The sequence below is a fragment of the Lepeophtheirus salmonis genome, chromosome 5, assembly GCF_016086655.4.
Source record: "Lepeophtheirus salmonis chromosome 5, UVic_Lsal_1.4, whole genome shotgun sequence".
Lineage (NCBI taxonomy): Eukaryota > Metazoa > Arthropoda > Copepoda > Siphonostomatoida > Caligidae > Lepeophtheirus > Lepeophtheirus salmonis.
In genome coordinates, this window is record NC_052135.2 from 45,815,178 (window position 1) to 45,837,309 (window position 22,132).

General features: G+C 29.9%; 1 protein-coding gene across 1 annotated transcript in view; it reads right to left on the bottom strand.

Moving 5' to 3' along the window:
• The window catches only part of LOC121117722 (uncharacterized), a 106,413-nt gene that overhangs the window by 25,353 nt on the left and 58,928 nt on the right, over nucleotides 1–22,132 (bottom strand). The window contains exons 2-3 of the mRNA XM_040712203.2: nucleotides 12,343–12,404; nucleotides 11,593–11,666 (exon numbers count right to left, since the gene is read on the bottom strand). Coding sequence (XP_040568137.1) covers nucleotides 11,593–11,666; nucleotides 12,343–12,404 — 136 coding nt within the window. The remainder of the gene's footprint in view (nucleotides 1–11,592; nucleotides 11,667–12,342; nucleotides 12,405–22,132) is intronic.

A 22,132-nucleotide genomic window follows, 5' to 3' on the forward strand; every position in this document is an offset into this window, starting at 1 on the left:
TTGTCAAACCATTATAAAAGCCTTAGTTCTGTTTCGCCTCAAAATGAAGACAATTCAACATATGATCCTTTTCTTTCTTCATTATCTCTTTGTTAAATAGTGGAATATGTGCTACATCTGGACCTCGATTGATTCTCACAGTTCACAGATAATATATTTCCTTCTTTGCTAGTTCTAAAATGAGGGGAACACTTGTAATCAATTATCGAAATACAAGAGGTGATTTAGTCCCCTTGGTATATATTTGGCAAGCCTCAAGACAATGTTAGAGCTTGCTCCTAAGTCAGGTTTACCTTTAACCGCTATAATGGATACATAATAAGTTTCAAAATCATATTGAATGACATCAGTTCCGCACAAGGCAAAAAATTTAAATCTCTATTTATGTGGCTTACTTAGAATGTTTATGAATAAGCCTTTCAAAAGGACAAGTACATAAAACAATTTAAGAATGTTAATTATGATATAATTTTAAATTTGAAACTAATTATTCAATCCTTGAGTATTTAGCTACCACTGATAATTTAATTAGGTTAATCACTTACTTGTAAGTATGGATTTACGACCATCAAATTTTTGATATCCCTGACTTCCAAACTCAACACAAAACGAAACACAAATTACGCCATTTCTGAAGATAATCACAACTATCCAACGAAGTACTTTGGATCAAAGAAGTAACTTTGGATCAGAAGTACAGGATGGATTAATCTCGAGAAACAATATTGTTGTAAAATACGTAAAATAAAAAATTCTGTTGTGTACTTTTAAAAGGAAACTCGTCCATATAGGGTTAAGGACTGGTCTCAAGGACTGATAGGATCGATCCGAAGACTGAACTGGACCGAATAAATAAAAAATGGCACAACACAAGTATATGTATGTACCTTCCATAACCGTCATGGTTTCACCTTTTTCTTAAAGCATAACTCTATACACATATGGATCAAAGCACTACGACATACCTATTCTATATATATATATTGTTTGATGTTATATTATTATTGAGGTCAATATAATTTTTTTTTTTTAATTTCATTTAATTTTATTTCAAATAAGTGTACTATTGTCTCTTTTTATTCCTTTGTTGAGCAGTATCAACGTTGTTTCTTTTTTTCTTAAGCCACCAAAGTTGAACGGAGGTTTTGCAATCGCCTCAGTTTTTTGTTTGTCTGTTTGTAAGCAGGATTACAGAAACAATTAACCTTTCGTTGGTCAAGTGGTATATTGTACACCCTTTAAATCTAAATTCTACTGCAAATACTTTTTTGTATGTCCTGAAACCTTAAATTTGATTATATAGAATTCTTTATTTATCTAAATAATACCTTGTTTACTCATTTTTCATTCGAATTCCCTAACTGCGATATAAAAAGGATGTTCACCAATGAGGGTTCATGTTCGATTTTGTTACAACTTTGTAGAAGATTGCGTAAATCAACAGTAAGAGGCTATTAAATTTTGAGTGATCGAGGTCATAATACGTTAAAACGTATAAAAAATAATTTTAGGGGGAGGTTTCCCCTTGTACTGAGAGCTCATTCTAGTTTTCTCATCTTTTCCTCCCTAGAGTACACTTACTAGACTTACTGTAGTGAAGAAAAGCTGTTCACCTGTTTTGAGAGCCAATTCAGGATGTTTTTTTCGGTTCAATCTTAAATAAAATATTTTTAAGAAAGATATAGACCAATATTTTTGTGTCAAGACCACGAACAGAGCTTTAATTGTTCTCTAATTGTAGACCAGTTGTCCCATACCAAGTTTTACACGAAGGAATGTGATTTTTGTAAAAAAAAAGTGCAGCTTTTTGATTAAATTCTACGATTCCACACAAAGTCAAATAGAGTAATTATTGGTTTGATCCTTTCTTGTAGCTATCTGATCTTTTAAAACGTAATGAAAGCAAAGCTGCTCTTCTCCTAAATATTATTTAACTTCTTTGGGTTAACAGGTTAATTTTCGTTTTTTTGTTTCTTTTTTTGTTATTTACCTACTTGTAGGATATATTTTTTTACAACTCTACCTAGGAATGACAGATAATTGAATATAAAATAATATGTTGCAAATTAAAAGTAGAGTCAAAATATTTAATTGAAATGACATTGTATTTAAATTACAATGTTTATGAAGGCATAACACATAAATTTAAAATAATTAAATTTACATATATTATCATTCGTATTGTCAATGAGTCAAGGAATGGATCTTAAGGCAAGAAAAAATAGAATATTATGATTAGCTTGAGAGAAAAATCCTTCTATCCTGCTTTTGTATTGAGGGGAGCCACTACATGGTTTGATTTGTATGTAGATATGAAAAGCAACATAAGATTATGTAGCATAGATACTTAATAATTAATTATTTACGCCCCTCTCTTCTTTCGTTACCATGAAGATGAGATGAAAAAGCTTTCATATATTTTTTATGATTTGTCCAATATGTATGTATTACATCAGATATTCTTATGGGGCTGTATTATGTATGTATGGTACTCAGTTTAATATACCTACATGCTACCATATACCAATACATAGGTATATGCATATCTACTAACATTATGTTTAAACATCCGTTTAATATTTGTTACTGAGGAATTATATATTTTAACACCTTTCCCTTTATTCATATATATTTATAAAAATAGTGTGCGTATTTCGGGCATGCTAAAAAAAAAGAAGTAGAATATCAACATGGTAACCTTAACAATTTGAAAAATGTTATGGAGGATAGCAGCTTAGCACTCTCTCACGCTTTTAATATTGACGCCATAGAAGAAGAGTGGTTGCGTGTTTTGTCCAAATCTGTTTTGCATGCTGAGCAGTCAGTACGATTCATTAACTTGAAAAATATAGCAATAGTGACGCCATAAACTATGACTGGTTGCGTGTTTTGTCAAAATCTGACTGTTTTACCCTGCAGTCGGTACAAACCATAAGATTGAAAATTCTAACAAGCCCGATTACATGATGGTCTAACCTTGTATTTCTAAAACCTTGTTGTACACGTTCTTTTGATATCTTGACGATGTTTACCCATACAAATTCTCTTTCCAATCATTAAAACGATTTTTGGGATGTTTTCTATTGTTAACGCCTCATTTGGACGTTCAACATTGTTATCTCTACGAACGCGTTGGAAGTCAGCAAACAAACATTTAATTGGTGTTTCTGATGGAACGGAGTCCCCTTAACACTTTTCAAGCTATTGCTTTGCTTGAACGGCATTTTTTCGAACAAGAAGCAGTAAATATTAAAACACGATTTATCTTTTGATCCATTGTTTTAGAAATAACAAAATTCGTGTCCCATTTAGCACAGCTACTAACAAACTAATGAACAGATTGTCGTAAAATTTTAACAGCTGTCTTTTGAATGTTGATACTTACTGAGAGTACGGTAAATTTAAAAAAAGCACCATCTACGTGTAAAGACCGGGACTTTTCAGCCCATGTGCTATATACTCACTTTTTTAATTTGGTCAAGGTCAAACATACATTATCTAATTGACAAAAAACCGTGTAAAGTATTTTGTTGCATAACAAAATGGTTATCAAAGGATGAATTAAATTCGTCCATCATATGAAATATGAATAGTTTAAAAACTACAATCCAAAACTTAGATTTTTATTTAAATTAATAATGAAAAGGAGTTCCTAACTCAGAGTTAGATAGAATTGAAATATGATATACGTTATAGGTTATTATAGATCAATTTGAATATTTTTTCTTCTCTAAACCTTATAATCTCCCTGAAAAAGAGTGTGCAAAGATGGAAACAGGTTAGCTGTCATGTCATTGCATTAGATTAGTTGCAAGCAGCTGTATTTGTGGAAGGAAATAAACACAAATCCTATCGTGTATCAAGCAAGGGCATATTCATTTTTCGATCTTCAATTCTACTAGATTCCAACTTCCTCTCACAGCTGCTTGCAACTAATCTAATGCAATGACATGACAGCTAACCTGTTTTCATTCATAACATTCTTCAAATTGTCAGGATTTCCGTTTTAATTCTTGGTTTCTATTTTTTTTTCTATTTTTTCATACCAAAAGTGCTTATGATTACAACGTTTGTCTTATTTATGTAAGAATCTCTTGACTTCGAGCAAAGTTGCGTACTTTTTCACTTCGAGTCCAATTCGAATCTTAGATTGCAATTGAATTAGATTTAAGACCGAATCCCAAGCTTAGTCAGACTGACAATAAATAATGAGCGAAAATTTTTATCTTGGAAGAGACATAAAAAACCAAACCTTAAAAGTAACTCTTGTATTTTCTTCAATTAAAGAAATATTTGGATGTCGAATTACACTGACAAACATAAGGATTTCAGACTTTAGCATATATAACCTTTGTTAAATAAAGTTAATATAAAGTTTCATTCATATATTTTTGGGGAAATTTCTCTATTCTATTTAATAAATAGCACCAACTGACGTCCACAAAATGATAGGAATATGCAACGTCAGTGAAAACAATTTAGTACTTTATTATTACATTTTATCATTTGCAAGAACAGACTTTTTCTCGGCTTATCAATCTATTCGAAATTAATAAATTTATCAACATATATATGAATGGATGTAGTTACTGATGTTTTTGTGTTCAATAAAAGCTTTTTTCGCTTTATGGGTTATTAAAGAACTTATTTAGAACTTTTGTCACGTTTGTAAGTTCATCATCATAAGAAAGGGAGAGTAGGAAGAACCTGAATTATTTCTTTGAAAAAGGCTTTCTGTGTCATTAAGAAAATTGTTTGTATCTAGCTCGAATGCTAATTAAATAAAGAATTTGAGGCTATATTAAGAGTTGTTTTCAATAGAAACAAGAGAAAAAAAAAAAAAAAAATCAATTTCTCTATCAGATCAAATTAGTACGCATTATTCGTTGGAGTGAAACTTTTACTATAAGGTCAGTTGATAGATTTATTACATTTATAAAACTAAATTGAAGTTTAATATTCGGCGCTACAATTTTTTTTAAGGAGAGGTTTTAAATACTTTTTCCCAATTTTCTGACAAAAATCTCAATTTTTACGAATCTAATATGATGTGAATTGAAAATAAGAAAAGAAGATATAGTAATAAAAATGACATTTTGATAAATAACTTGGTTCCTTTCCAGACGAATGACTTCTTTTGTTTTAATAAAGTACGTTTTTTAATGACTGGTTTGCTGTTCCAAGACTACGAGTATGAAGATATTTATTTTAATGATGTTTTTTAAAAAGTAGTATTTTTATCCATTTCTATAAATCCTTCTTCTGGAAATGGGGCTAATTTATACAAAAGCCTTTCATTTATATTTCTTTTTTTTAAGTCACTACAAAAATACTATGGGGATGGATCTGGGAAAGACTTGTATCCTGAAAAACTGATGTCCAGTACTATCACCTTAAACTAATTTCCCTCAAGGTCTTTTGTCTTAAGCCATGTCGCCTTTTAACCATTATTTCTCAAGGATATTTTCCCTTAATATACAAATAATCATATTTATACGTCGTTATTGTTTATTTTGGAATAAAATGGATGTTCCCTCTGAATTTTCAAATCAAAATATGCAATGTGTATTCCTATATAAACAGTAAATTGTTGTTTTATGTTGGAATAATGATCGTATTATAGCCCAAAATGTCAAACCATACTATCCAAATCTCACTAGGTAATGACTTCAAACCAGAGACAAAATAAGAAATACTGTTTAATAAAATGAAACAATTATAACAGCAATTCGAATGAAAAAAGTGATCTTCACTTCTACAGTCTCTGTTATTGATATTCATTCGACAATATTTGATTACTATTACGAATAACTATAATAAGAGGGAAGAAGAGGAATTATCACTTTGTTAAAATTCATGATATCTCGGAAAAAGAGGTGGCTGGAAGTTAATTATGACCCAACTTTTGAGTTCCTTCCAAAATCATCTCAGTGATTTGCTCCACTTTAACCAACCACCTCTCCTTCTGAAAACTTCAAGATCAAAATGAGGTATTTTCTCATAACAATCAATCAATGTTTTTTAAAGTAATATATTTTATATAATGAACAGTAATTTTAACTAAAAATATACAATAATCGCGTATAAATCTCAATTATTTATATATTACGGTCCATGAGGAAAAATAGTTTAAGGCAAAAGTACATAGAAACATAAAAAATACTCCTAGATTAACCGAAAAAAAACGCTACACTACGGGAAATAAATCGTCGGTGGTTAAAATTTAATACCAGTATTCGAATTTTTATTTTTTTTGGCAATAACCAACTTTTATTAGAGTATTGGTAGCTATTGGTGAATATATTTGAATCTTACTATTTTTAAGACTCAATCCCTCGTGATGTCAATGAGTGTGTTTTCAGCAAGATCGACTTCAAAGTCATCTGTCCTCAACTACCTAAGTCACTCATTGAATGCTTTGCAATAGAAACCTCGTCTCCACCCCAAACTTTAAGAAAACAAAGGAATTCTGTCGTGAGCAAAAACAAAGGAATTCTGTCGTGAGCACAAACACTGGACTGCAGATGACTTCTTCAGTTATGAAAGTCCATTTGAGCTATTTCATGCCCCAATCCCCAAACAGATCGGGGTTTGGGCAAAGGATAAGTGAAATGTGGAATCCACTCCAACATTAGGTATTTAAATAATTTTATGTATTTAAAAAATAAAAAAAGTAAAACTTTCAAAAAAAAAAAAATTTTTTTTAAATATTAAGATAAATATTAAACTTACACAAAATTAGTGTAAAATTGTTACTTTTAACTAATGCATTGACATATTTTTATTTAAAATTGTGTACAAAGCTCTAAATAGCCTTCAAACTTTACCTCCATAATTATAGTATGTTCTCAAACGTACTAAGTTCACGAAGTAAGTTATAAAAAACAATACTACTGTTCATTAAATTGTTTTTTAATGACAGAACAACAAAATATAGACAGATTTTTATTAGATTTATACAAAAAAAAACCTAATTCAACAATATTAATATTGAAGGGTTTTGACCGTTTTTTCTGTAGAATAAAGCACTGTGCAACTGCGAGAAAATGTGTTAAAAAATATGTGTGAAATCCAATAAAGGTATAATTCGAGTCCCGGATCTCGGTAGTGCTCGATCAGAGTAAAACTGAAATATTTCTTCAGATAATTTTATCCCTAACAGTGACGCGAGTCAACAACAAACATATTGGAAGGCGTTTGTATTTTCATTTATTTTTCAACTTCAAAATTAAATTCAAATTTTTAAAAAAGAAAAGAAAGAACAGAACCCATATATTTATCTTTGGTTCAAGTGCTGTTCACCCTATAAACAGACCCTGGGTAGAGCTGGGATATTTCAGTATATTTTTTTTAGTATTTTGGAGAATAAATCACAAAAAAAAAAAATAATAATAATTTAAATATTTTCCAAGAACATTACAATTCAATAAAGATCAGCTTTCTAATTACTCTTTAAGCATATGAAATAATAAATAAAAAATATTTTTTAATATTCCAGAATAAAAACTGGGCTTTTCCGATTTATTTATAACTTTTTCCCCAATTTTAATGTTACATGAAGATAATAAGTAGATAAAAAGACAAAACAATTTGTTTACAAGATATAACATAAGGCATAATTAATGCAATTTTTTAACAAGGTTTTTTGATCACAAAGGCTCTTTCAAGTAACCTTGTCAATAAGTAATCTTAATCAAACAAAAAAATATTCGGACACAAGTGTTTTTGAACTTGTTATATTCGATTTACAGAAACTAAATTAAATATTTTAAATAATCGAATTAAGAATACGATTCAAAAAAAAAAATTAAATGTATTTTCTGATAAAAGTCACACTTTACTGCTTGATGTTTCAAATTCTGTCCAAAAAGCTCCCGAGTTCCTTGAAGCAAAATGTAGATTACACCATTTTGCTCATACAAAAAAATACTTTCACTGTCGACCCAAACATCAATTGTACAAATGTCAGTTTTGAGACTTTTATAGATAGACCAGAGAAGGTATCAAACCACAACAAAATATATAACATCCCTCCTGATTGTTAAGGTAATCGCATCCACAGATTACTTCACCCCTAATATGGTTCTCAGACAGATTCAGGCTTTCTACATTAACGTTCTTCGCCATAAAGTCGTTATGTGGCTTTTTTTTATGTTACTTTAATTGGTTAGATGGAGTTGCACTGATTAAGTATAAGTAAACATTATAGTATTACAATTACTCCATCTAATCTAGGAATCTTTTTGTGAAATCCATATACATACATAAATTATTCTATTTTTCTTCCTTTAGGAATCACAAGGGACCGAACACACATTGAGTTCAAGAGAATAATACTTCCCGAGCGCGTTGTCACTGAGCTATGGCGATTCCATGTGGCTTAAAAATGTTACTGGGGACCGTCCATATGTACCCTGTTCACACTTCTAACGCTACATAAGTGTTAATGATTGTAAATCTTAACCCTTTGGTGTACAAAAGGATATGTACCCCTCCCTAAACCCAGATTTGAGACGTGTCACAAAAATGTCTCAGTCAGGAAATACATTGTTAACAAGGTTTGGGTCTACATGTTCGCTGAGTACGTCTGTATCAGCTTTATACGCCCAACTTGAGCAGGTGATTGCCTTAAAATGAAACTATATTAAATAAAACCTTTAGTTCAGGATATTTTTTTGAAATTTTAATAAAAAAATTTTTTGTGTGGAAACTATAAACTTGTCGACAACCATGTATTATCTCTTCACTATAGTTTCCTCAATTTTAATATTCACACTGTATATCTCATATAAGAGTTTCGTCACTTGATCATTATGTTTATTGGTGTCATTAAAATAAGAGTGAGGATCATTAAAGCATATGTAACAACTATGTAACAGGTCATATATCCGTAATTGTATATAATATGTAATATAATGAGCTATTAAAATAATGAGAACTACTTCTTTAATAAGCTATTCCGTGCACCATCAAAAATGCGATCCATAAATAAACTGTGTCCGAAAAAATTCCTTTAAGACATTTTGTTCAAAAAATACTGAATAAATAAAGATATTTACATTTGATTATGAATCATAGTATTCTTAATCAGACCTTATATCATATCATAAACGCGGTGATAATCATTCATAAAATTATTCTCTAATTAAGTACTTCATAAATAATTGATTTTTTTTACGTCAAAAAATTAAAAACATTCATTCTCAATAAGCCATTTCTTTATGACAAGTTTATTCAATGACATACAAATTATAAATACTAATGAATGGAAAGAAAGTAAAGATTGATCTAGGAATACTCAACAAATGGAAAGCACATTTTTTTGATGAATTAATTACAACTTTTTTTATCTTACTAGAAGTATTGGTATAATAGTTATGAAATGAAAGAGTTAATTGAATTAAAAAATCGTGTAATGATGTTCTTAAGGAATTGCATAAAAAGCCTTTTTATTACATATTATGATGATATAAAATAAATAAGTCAAAAAAATATTTTATTTCCTTTAACTATTGTTATAAATAAATTCCCTCTTTCATTTCATAACTACTAGAGTAGGTTTGCCCGGGGTTGACCGGGACATTTAGAAATTTAAATTAATTTTGAACTCTTCTACTTCATTTATAAAAAAATAAAGACTGTAAAATTAAAAAAAAAAAAAATCTCGCAACATGCTTTTATGTTTTTTTTTTGCTCACTTTTTTTAAAGGAGGCTAGATATCAATATGCAGCGAGAATAATTCTTAAAATTTTACAGACTTTATTTTTTGTTTTATTTGAAGTAGTCGTTTATTAGTCAAAAAAAAATATTTATGGAAACATGCTATTTTAAGCTGCCATGGCCTTGAAGGTCAAATTTTTTTTACCAGAACCATCTCTCAAACCGACATGAAAAAATTCAGCAAAATTCATTCATTGGCTTGACCGTGAATCCCGGACAAACACAGACCTTTGCATTTAATATTTATATAGATTCTGCTATCAAAATACCTCTTAGTTGTACAAAAAAAAAAGTACGTAAAAAAAAGAGTGCATGTTCCATATATAAAGTATCCATGGACAGACTAAGGAGATATGAACAGTATAAAACAAGAAAATATACACTGAATTTTATAATGTAAAATAATTTTATCATTGAACAAATATCATCAATCTATCATTTCAATGGAGCCAAAAACTAGGACGGAGACGATTTCGGAAAAATTGGGAAAACATATATACTTTTTTGTAAAATTATCATTCTAAAAAGTTGAAAACCATAATTAAAGAACAATATTTCTCAAAGGCTAGAGTAGGGGAAGAAAGATTTTATTGTAAAAAGTTCATACAAAATATTGTTATGGTAGTTACTTGGAGATCTTGATATTTTCTCAGGTTGTACGAAATGTAAAAATTTAAAAAACTACTGATTTAGACTGATTAATTTACTTTTCTTATGTATTTTACTTAATAAACGTACATAATTATATACATATGCGGCCCGTCAACAAATAAGCAAGTAATAATTGTTTTTCTCAAAATAGAGTATAGATTTCATATATATTCTTCGACGACTTATTGTCTATTTAATTATACATTGATATCTCATTTGAGTGTCCATATTGGGGCCAAAATAAGTCATTAATTAAATGAGGGCTTTAAACTAGTTTTCATTTTTGGTTATTTCAACTTCACCCATAAATTTGAGTGCAAAGTGGTATATTTAGTTTCTATAGACCTTGGAGAACGGGGAAAAAGTCAAATATTAAAAGGTTCGCAAAAAAAAAGTTAAAATTTGAACAGGTTGAAATTAGTAAGATTTTTGTTTGTATTCAAATATTTCAAAAAACTGCTCCCATAAAATTACCCTAAAATTCTTGATCAATGCTATAGACTCTCCTCCCTTGTCACAAATAGTTACATAATTATTTTAATAATTATGCGTCTATAGATAATAACAATATTTGATTAACTATATTTGGCCATTGGATTAAGATGGCGTGTTTCGGATTTATTTTACTCATAGACGCATGAAAATAATCTTTACTATCGGAAACTTCTGCTTCCCTTCAGAGTGTTTTTAGAACATGATTTAGTGTTATTTTTTACGTTGTAGGATCTTTAAAAAAATAGATAAATTATAGTTTGCCGATACTACATTTTTCACCTTCAGTAAATATTTCAGTTCTGTATCTTTTTTTGAATATGAGAAAATGCATTCGGAGTACAAAAAAAATGACTGAAAATTTATTATTTTTTTGAAGTAATTCCATATTTTTGTTCGCAAAAATATTCATTCATTTAAAAATAGTACTATAAAAAATTAGGTTTTTATAGATTGGTTGCTCGGATTTTGTAAATATAAATATTAAACTTTCGAGCTTTTTTGAGCTCATAAAAATGTTGAACTCTGTAGGCTAAAAAGAAAATAAATTCACTTTCATGTTTCTCGAGGTAAAAGCAATCATAAAAATACCGTCTAAATCCAGCAAAAATAGATTTTCCAGATTTTTGATTTTTTTTTAATAACATTAAATAAACATTCATTACTGTTAATAATATAACTCAAACTCTGGATAAATTATTACCCAATTAATAAGTCAAAACTCTTACCTTTAGTATTGGATGCAGAATCGGCAATCTTCTGAAAAGAATCCAAAAAAGATCCAAAAACAAGGATTGTACTCCTAAAATAGAAATATTGGTGTATTGATATTAAAAGTAAATTAATTGTATCACATAAATTCTATAACGAGAAACTTCAATCAACCTTTCAAAATAGATTGCAAAAAAAAAAAAAAAAAAATTAAAACAAAAACAATACAAATGTATCTAGAACTAGGTATAAAATCGTACCAGAGGCGCAATTATTATAAGGATTGGTTAGCTGGGGCCACTTAAAATCTACTCGCTGGTAAGAGTGATGGCTTATGACCAATCAATAGAATAGTGTCCTAGGCCATCCCTTTGGTGGTACCAGTGGGGGAAGAGTATCAAGATTTTCACGAGGGGGGCATTTGTATTTTATATCTCTTACGCAATAGATTGACACTAAAGTCTATTTTTTTATTATCTCTTCGTTAGAGTAATTTCGGATTTTCTTTTGATTAGGTGCCCCATTCCTTTAGGGGAGAGATTTAAAAAAATATTTTCGAAAATATATTTAAATTCTAGATTTACTTGTAAGTTAAATTTTAATTCTTGTATTTTATCATTTATTTGCTTATTTTAAAAAAAATAATTAGGCACCCTCTCTAACTTTTGGCACACTATATAATAGACCCCACATGTCCCTTACACCTTAATATCATATTTATACGAATATTTTTTTTCCAAAAATATTTTATGTAAAAAAAAACTTACCTTAATGTAGAATGTAGTTTTCCAGCTTTGCTAATAAATTCGTCAAAATTCGGAACACCATTCTGAAACACACAAAAGGTCAATTATATTGATATTAGAAATAATAAAATGTAATAATTAAAATCTTTCATATGGACATAAAAAAAGTTATATTTTCATAACCATAAAATAATTAGGTCCTCTTACCCCCTCCCCTAAATAATTTTTGATCAGTAAAAATATGAAAACAAACGTGCATTGCTTCCCAAATGTTTCATTTACCATGTAATACTATATATTATAGTTGAAATAATATTAGAAACCACATCATGTGATTATATTGGCACTAACTAATGTTTACTTAAAGTATGTAATATGTTCTTTTTTGAGCTAAAAAATCGCTCACTAATGACAGAAAACAACTGTGAGTTTTGAAATTAATTTCAAACCAACCATAAACCCTAGCTATAAAACAAATGAGCGAAACACGTATTTTAGCTTGAATACACTCCCTTCTTAGCAACAAAATATTCACCTACCAGGTGTTGTTACTTTATCTTTTATCCATCTGATGTTTGGTGTTTTTTTCCTCCCTTTGCAAAGCTTACAAAGTTAATTCAACTAAAATAGTGTGTCCTTGAGGCAGCATTATTGAATAATATTCATGGCACGGCACTTGCGAGTTGTGAATATATAATTTGGTACTTTAAAGAAATTTGTTCTGGACCGGTCTCATAGAGAAATACAGTAAAAAATGAATTGCACTCTAATTGCCAAACGTCGAACGAGACAAAGAAACCCAAAAATGTCTCTGACTAATACACTCCAGCACAAAATAACAAACTTTTTTCCTCCGAAAATATCTAATGATTTAAAGCCCAATATGGGACTCTCTACAATTTTGTCGTTGAATATAAGGGGAGGTGGAGATAGACGAGTTAGACATGGTCTTATGAAACATCTATTGAATTTCAAACCCAATATAATATGTCTGCAAGATGTTGGGACTCAGGTGTCCTCGTCCTGCTCGGGACCCTGTGTCTGCCATCTTTATTTCATAATTTCTTTTCTGGTTCAGATAAGAGAGGAGTGCTAACTTTCGTTTCCAAAAGAGTTCCAAAGCCAATATTTGCAAAAGAATAAACAATCGACAGTCATTGGCATAAAATTATTGTTACCGTGTCTGGCTGTACTTTTTCAGTAATCAATGCGTATAGGCCAAATTCCAAGTCGTTGACTTTTATCAGTCTATCATTGATCCTCAAACTACTGACAATTTTCCAATGCTTTTGATTGGAGATTTCAATGTAGATCTGGATAAGCCAGCGAGCTCCTATCCAAATGCTGCAGTATTGTGGGAACTTATAAAAAAGTTTAATTTAGTGGATTTGTCGAAAAAGTTCAGTCCAGAGATAATATTGCCTGGAGTAGTGGGGATAGATCTTCAAGAATTGATTTAGCCTTAATATCGTCTATCTCTGTTAAGTAGGTTAAAAATGCTTCATATAGACTAGATCCATCGACCGATCATAAAATTATTGAAAATAACTCTTCATTTTATTCCCCGTAGTCATCAGTTTAAAGTTCCAAAATGGATATTAGAGGATGTAATTTCAAAAAGTTTTTAAAATCCCAATCTATTAAAGGGAGTTAGTTATCTGCCTTCTCGATGTACTTATAAATTATTGTCTCATATTGCTGATAAAACAGTGCAAAAATAGGTTCCAAAAGAGTCTTGAAAAAGTTTTCAATAGCTCCTCTATTTTTTTTTTTAAATACACCACAGATTTATTGAATTCATACAGAATCTTTGACATTGCTGAAACTGAAATGAGAAGAAAAGTAGATCGCGAAACCGATCCCATTCTTAGAACCAAATATTTACCTCGCAAACATAATCATTCATCCACTACGATACAAAAAATTGTTGTTAACAATAGAAAAATTGATGAACCTTCTGCAGTATTGCAATATTTCGGTAAAAGGTAACCCCCCTAACGTTTTTTCAATCCTATCAGAGCTTTACTTGCTAACTGCTCTTCTATAATTTCGTTGGATGGTAAAATGAGTGAATCCATTTTATTAAGAAAGAGCTGTAGACAAGGTCGTCCAGTCGCCCCTTGCAATTTATATCTACCATCGATGAACTAACAAGGACAATTTCGAAAAGGTTTTTGGGATTTGGTGTCTCTTTTTGTGAGACTCCACATCTAATTGACCTATATGCTGATGATGTAATGTTAATGATTGAAGCCAATTCGGAAATTCAACTTTGGTATAGGATCAAAGTTCTTTTGACTTTTTTAACAAAAATTAAGGTCAATTTTGGATTAGAAATGAATCTAAAGAAAACCGTCATCCTTCCCCTTGGATCTTGGAAGACGGATAGTAATCGAATAATACAATAATCAACAATACAATACAATAATCGAAGCTTCTAGGGTTGTACTGAAGGTGAACATCTTAGGTATCGAATACACAACCAATGGTGTATTAGGAGGTAATTGGGTACAATTAAATATGATGGTCAACAAACAGATCCAAAAATGGCGTCATTTATTTCACGTCCTCTAAATATTATGAATTGATCCAAATGGGAACAATCTTAATTAATCGGGATTTGGAAGTTTTTCGCCACTACTAGCGTATATTTAGAGAATTTTATGGAAAGGAAGGCCTACTTATCATTCAGATTCAACAATTGATATAATTCACGAAAATGGGACTAAAGTGCCTTTCGTTAATAAGTTTTGGAATCCGTTCTTATTAGAGAAGACTGCTCTCCATAATAAAATTTTATGTTATCATGACTTAAGTCAGGAATCTATCTTTTGACGTGGGAGATTCCGTCTTCCTCTTGAGAGGTCTCTTGAATATTTACTCCGTCAAAACCGTGGTTTTTAAAAATGAGCTTTTGCCAAAGTTCATCGGTGGAAGTGAAGTCTGTGTCATTTGAATATATGTTACTACTCGATCTTCCTCCTTCATGGGATCAAATAATTCTTCGATCAATTTCGGGAATTTCGGACAGGACCAAATGACGGCACAATTTCCACTGACAATATCAAATTTGATTATCCGTGCAAAGACTGCGGTTTTATGTTCAACTCTACCCACCACACTTTTACTGATTGCCCAGTGTTGAGAGTAGTCAAATATTTTATACAATTCAAAGTTTGTGTGACAGAAAATATTTCTTCTAACTTAATAAAGGTAAGTATATTATTTGGAGCTTATAAGAGAAATAAAAATACTTCTCCTGTTCACAAAGCCGTGGAGTTTGCTTTATTAAATATTAAATCATTGATTCCTAAAAAATTAACTATTGACTCTCCATTACATGTGGAAGAATTAAGAGGTATAATGATAAGCGCAGCTGCTCGATATTCAACCCTTTCTATCAAAATCCCTCTGTCATCATCTTCGTCGTGGGGATGGGCCGGAAGTATCATCAAATTAGTTCCTTCGAGGTCCGTGCAATATTTTAATTTCATCAGGTCAATAATAAGAAGACATCGTCGTTTTTTATTAACCTTAGCTGATGTTTTAAACTTTTTTTTTAATAATATTATGTCAAGTTATTTTACTTCAGGACATTAAATATCAACTATAATGTTCATTTATGTTCTTTTTTAAATATAATTGTCCCGTTGCTTTTTATTTATATGATCTACTTTTATCTTTATGTGTATTCATTATTTACACTGTTTATATTGTAGAATATAAATAAATTATTTAAAAGAAAAAAAGAAAAAAGATCAATAAAAATCGTTCTTGATTAGTCTCATTTAAAATTCGGTCTAGACCAATTTTTTAGAATACTTGTTGATAAATTCATCATGTTGTGTTAACAAATTGTGAACAAAAATAAAATGACGTTATATGAAGATTAAGTATTTCATATGCGTTCCACTTGTATAACTAGGATGGGGAAAATGAGACCATGGAGTGAAACCGAAAAAAAAATCGATCCATAGATCGAGATAGGAAAAAATTGGTCTACAAATAGAAAACGATTAAATTTCGATCCATAGTCGAGATCGCATTCTCGATAAAATATAGGTCCAAAATCAAACTAGAAAAAATTAATTTAGACCGAACCGAACAGAAATCGGTCTTTCACAGAGTCTCATCACTAGTATGAAAGTACTACGTTGAGTTGGTTTCAGTCTGGATATCCTCGAACTAACTGAGACCGATATAGTTTTAACTATATTGGTTGAACTTAACTCTACAAGAAAAAACAGTCTTGATCCGATTCCGTGAGGGAGAAAACTAGGAAGTCTTTTTTTTAGGTAAGTTAAAATATCATTTAAATTATTATTAAAAAGCGGGAGTATCCGACATTGCTCGACAGACAGATAGACAAACTTTGCTATTGTAATATAGATAATATCTTGAACTCTCCTTTTCTTTTAAAATAAGATGCGCTGAGCTTTTGTAGCACGCGTTCGTTGCTACACTGTTATTAATTAGATAAAGTAGCCACACAATTCCAAGATATAAAGCACGCGCTTTTAAATGAGGCTCCCACAGACAAACTTTGCTTCATTAGTGTATATATATATTTATTTGGATCCACGGTTTTAAATACCGGTCTGGATCAAAATATCGATTCAAATTGGTCTAGAATAAAATCGATCCGAATAAAAACCCGTATCGAACAAAGTCTCAACAATAGCATTAAGGTTGAATGTATGCTATTTCCCTACAATTAATCCAATTTGTTTTTCCAGAATGTATATAATAAAAAATGGAGGGAGAGAGGATGAGACGTAGGTTGGCTGCTAGATAATATGTCATATATTTTAATTTACATGTTATTATCCTACTTTTATTGTTGATATTACGACTACTCCTGTTTGTTGTCCATAGACAGTTAATACACATACTTATTATGTACGCTTTACATCAAAGAATAATAATGATTATTTATTAGTATACGACTCTAAGTCCTATAATATATTCATTTATTATCATAATAAAATTAAACCTCAAAACATTGAAAATACATACGTCTTAGTTTTTGTTCGAACCCTGAGCAAAATAACAAACAGTCGTTAGTGGCGTACGCACGGTGTGAATAAATAAAGAAATTTTTACTTTTAACTAGAATTTTGGTTTTGACAGTGGGGCAAATTATGCAGGAGTGCAAAAAATTAATTTTTTTTTTTTAATAGTTATAGATTTTTGAATTTTTTTTTCAAAAAAAAAAAAAATTAACATTTGAAATTTAAAAAATTTTATTTTCTCTAAATAACTATGGATTTTTGAATTATTTTTCAAAAAATTTATTTTTTGTGAATAACTATAGATTTTTGAATTTTTTTTAAAAGAAATCCACTAACACTACCCCTCCCCCCAACATAATCCTGCGGACGCCCCTAGTCATTGATGAAAATAATCTAGGTTTATTCGATATACCGATGCTATACTGACTTTCCTATACAAAATTCACAACTGCGAGAAAAAATTGTTTTTCGTAGCCACTGCATAATAATTGGATCTTCAAAAAAATTATACGACATAAACTTTTGTCATACCAAGTTCCAAAACAAAATTTCCTTGCATAAAACCTTTATTTAGATAATTAGATTAAACTATTATCTTTTTTCTGAAGAAATTAATAAAATACTTCATTTGTAGATGTCTTATAAAGCATCTACTAATCTGTTATTTTTGAAAATTTTGGTAGCTAAAAACTTTTAAAAGGAAACAACGTAGCTCAATGGACAACACACTTGGAATAATTTTTAGAACTCCATGGGCCTAGTTTTGAGTTTCAGTCATTCCTAGAGAAGGAAGTATTCATTATGTATATGGAATTCAACGAAAATTCCTAGGAAAATGGAGTATTACTATAATATTTAGTAGGTATTCTGTATAAGTTTGCCCACACGTCATACTTTCTCTTTTTATCTCGAAATTGGAGACAGTGACAGAGGATAGTTGCAATACAATTCTCGCAACTTTTCAATAGTAAGGAAACAACTTCGGTACGTCAAGCGAAGCGGAAGGGTCTTGACTTTTCCGAGTTGTTCGGTTAATTAGCACTTCGAAGGATCATGGAAATCCTATCTAATTATGTAAAACATTACGACTTTTTCTTATATCTACCATGAATCTTGAGTGTAGAATTCATTTCAGGAATACTTTGCACGGGAGTCGTAGTGTGCAAATTCGTACTTGCGTTTTTCTTTTTGGACATCGATGATCTCAGATAATAGTGAATTCAATGCCTAATTGAAGTATTTTTATCCTGAGTGTAGAGTCTATAATTATGATCCTTATTCAAACTTAATTATTTGTTATCTAATAATAAGTCTTAATATTGTATTACATTAATTGTCATTTGATTTTGTGATGATTTTATCGATCATAATTGTTGGAATAAGTTTACAGGTAGGATTATACAATCATAGGAGCTTTTACTGTATATTTCTATACCTAACAACTATGCAATAATAGTAATTAAGCACGTCTATTATTAATAATGTAATTTAAATTAGGTTCCTATTTAAAAGATATGAACAAACCAAATCTTAGTTTACAGTCTATAATGATGTCCCCTGTTCAAACGTAATTATCTGTTTATTAACTATATGAAGTAATTATATAATTAAGTATCACTGAATTGTGTTATAATTTAATCCATCATCATTGTTCGAATAAGTTTTTACGCGGGATTAAACCATTTTTGGAATTCGTAATGTATATTTGCATCTATGTATGTAGAAGTAGAAGTTTCTAGATATATTGCTTCATCAATCGAATGTGCCGAGCCAGTTAAAACCTTATGTAAAATAATATTTGCCGGGCACATTTTGAATGAGAAATTTCCCATTCACTTGGTCATTTGGAATTTATATTTCAAAGGATGAAGGTCACGGAAATGGCGAAGAACATTGTTTGCGACAAGGATACCATCACCGAATGGCTCCAGAATTGTGGATTGTTGAGAAGAAATATGGATTGCTTGGAATGCCAGAGGTCATGTAGGAAAGAATCACAAAACGGCAATCAATTTTTCGTTGTACGGGAAGTGAGTACCGTAAGAGATTTTCGATTCGGAGGGGTAGTTTCTTTGACAATAGTCATTTAAGCCTCTGCAAATTAGTAGAGTTTACTTGCCGGTGGGCTTCCAAAACCCATGTCTCCGAAACAGTGAGACAAACTGGTACTTCTGTTAAAATAGTTATCGACTGGTAGTATTTTCATAGAAACATTTGTTCTCAATATTTTCTCGATAATCCATTGTTGGGCATGTTCTACCCGGAACAACTGTCCTTTCTGACGATTGGGCAGCCTATCGCAACCTTGGTAATGAATTATATATGGCAAACTTTACTATAGTGCATAACTATAGCTTTAGCATCTCAAGGATATTACTCATTTTTATAGAATTCTTGACGACATTATGAACCAATATCCGATATGAGGTTCTCTTATATTTTTCAACTATTTTTTTAAAGTTTATTTATGTACCACCTTTTTTTTTCTGTTTCATGACTAAGTGGATTTAATGGCATATAGGTTCCTCGCAATAATACCCATTATTTTCATCCAAGAAGGAGAAGAAGTATCTCTGAAATATTCTTGTGATTGCTCTAGTTTGTTACATGTTGATTCATTTGTGTTTAATTTTTAGTAACTCCGATATTTTTTGTTAACTGTTAAATATGTTAGTTATTAAATGTTTATATATTTATTAATATACTACGTTTTTAATATATTTTAAGTTTTTTTAATTTATTAATATACTCATTGTTTTTAATTTATTAATATACTCATTGTTTTTAATTTATTGATATACTCAATGTCTTTAATTTATTATAGTATAAATTATTTTCTTTATTAAAGTATGCCCTTCTACACAATGAGATCTTCCATCTGTTTCGTGAGCCTCCCATGTGCTAATTAACCGAACAACTCAGTAAAGTCGATATCCTTCCGCTTCACTTCACGTCTTCTCTTCTTCTGTCACTAATATTCGTCTTTAACTTCGCATCCCTACGCTTGACGTACCGGAGTTATTTCCTTATTATTGAATGGTTGCGAGAGTTAAATTTCAACTATCCTCTGTAGCTGTCTCCAATTTCGTGATAGAAAGAGAAACTATGACGTGTAGGCAAACTTATACAGTGTACCCATGTTTACTTATATACTTAATCAGTCTAACACCACCTGACCATTAAAGAAACATTAAAAAATGAAACTGTACCAAAATAAATTGAAATAGAGTTTTCACTGACGTTATAATTTGCGTCATAATTAAAGAAAACGCTATTTTGGGGGCACGTAGATGATATTTTTTCAACAAAAAATTTACACATTTCCAATAAATCTTGATGAAACTTCATCAAATGGCGTTAAGAATTAAAATTTACTTAAAGCCTGCATTAAATACTATATGATGTCCATGATAAACAGTGATATTTGAATATAATCAAAGAAATATCTAAATGAGCGCATTTTTTATTTATATTAATCGATTAAGTTGAATAATTAGATAAAAATATCCCATTCTTTTCATTGTAATAATTAATTTTTACCTACAATATGAAAATAAGATTGAATAATGATGTAACAATAGATTTTTAAGGGATATTGTGTATAATATACTACGCAGTAGAAAGATTCATCTTTGATAGATAATTAAGTCATTTTATTTGTTGATCCCATTTTGATATGTAATAGTTAACTATTTTCCTTAATATTAGTGAAAAATAATATTTATTGTAATAAAACTTTGCTATTAACGTTTCCAAAATGGCAGACATCAAAAATGCTGACGTCACATGACAACAAAGCTATGTTATAATTGGTATTTAAAAAGCCATTACGTTATAAAAATATTGGCTCACTATTGGCATAAAAACGTTTTCCTTTGTAGCGGAATTGGAATGCAAATTTTATTATTCTGATAACCCTATTATGTTCCAGAGTGTAAATTTAGTTCGGACATATTTTAGATTCATGCAAACATTTTTGAACTGATCTCTTAAAAAATCAATTTTGACATATCTTACAAAAACTAATATTTTATTCAATACTAAGATGTACCAATTAAAAAGATATTATTAATATTTAACTTGTTTATGTTAAAATTCTAAACTAAAATGATAGGTAAATTTATATTGTAAAAACACCTTGAATACAGTTTTTTTTTAATGTCAATTTAATAATCAATAATCAAACCTACAACCCCCTTTTGACAATCTTGAAAATCCAATATATAATTTACCTTATGAAAATACTGATTTTGGTAAATATAGACAATTTTTTCAAATGTTTGACCTTGTGATTTATTCATTGTCATTGCCAGTTTGCCATGTTCCTTCTTCAACCATAATGAAAATTGAATATACATACTAAGATTAACTTGCTAATCATCTTCTTCCTTCATTAAAATAATTCCCTTTTTTAATTAGTATTCAATATACGTTCTCCCTTTTCCGTTAATACGATAATTTGTTTTTCAGATTTTTAATTTTTTTGGTGCATATTCGAATCTACAATCCATATCTTTAAAAAAACTATGAAACACGGGGAATAGATCTTATTATATGGGGAAAAAAACAACTTATTAGCAAAAAAAAAACTTGCCATCTATAGCCAACGAACCTAGTCTAATCAGAATAAAACCATAGCCTTACATAAGTCACTAAAAATCTTTAATTATTTATGGAATTTATGAAATCTATTAAAAAAGTGTATCATAAATTATGTTAAACAACGGGTATAATACATCACTGTCTTGAATGACAACCTTTAAATAACTTCCTATTTAAATATCAGAATATTAAATTAC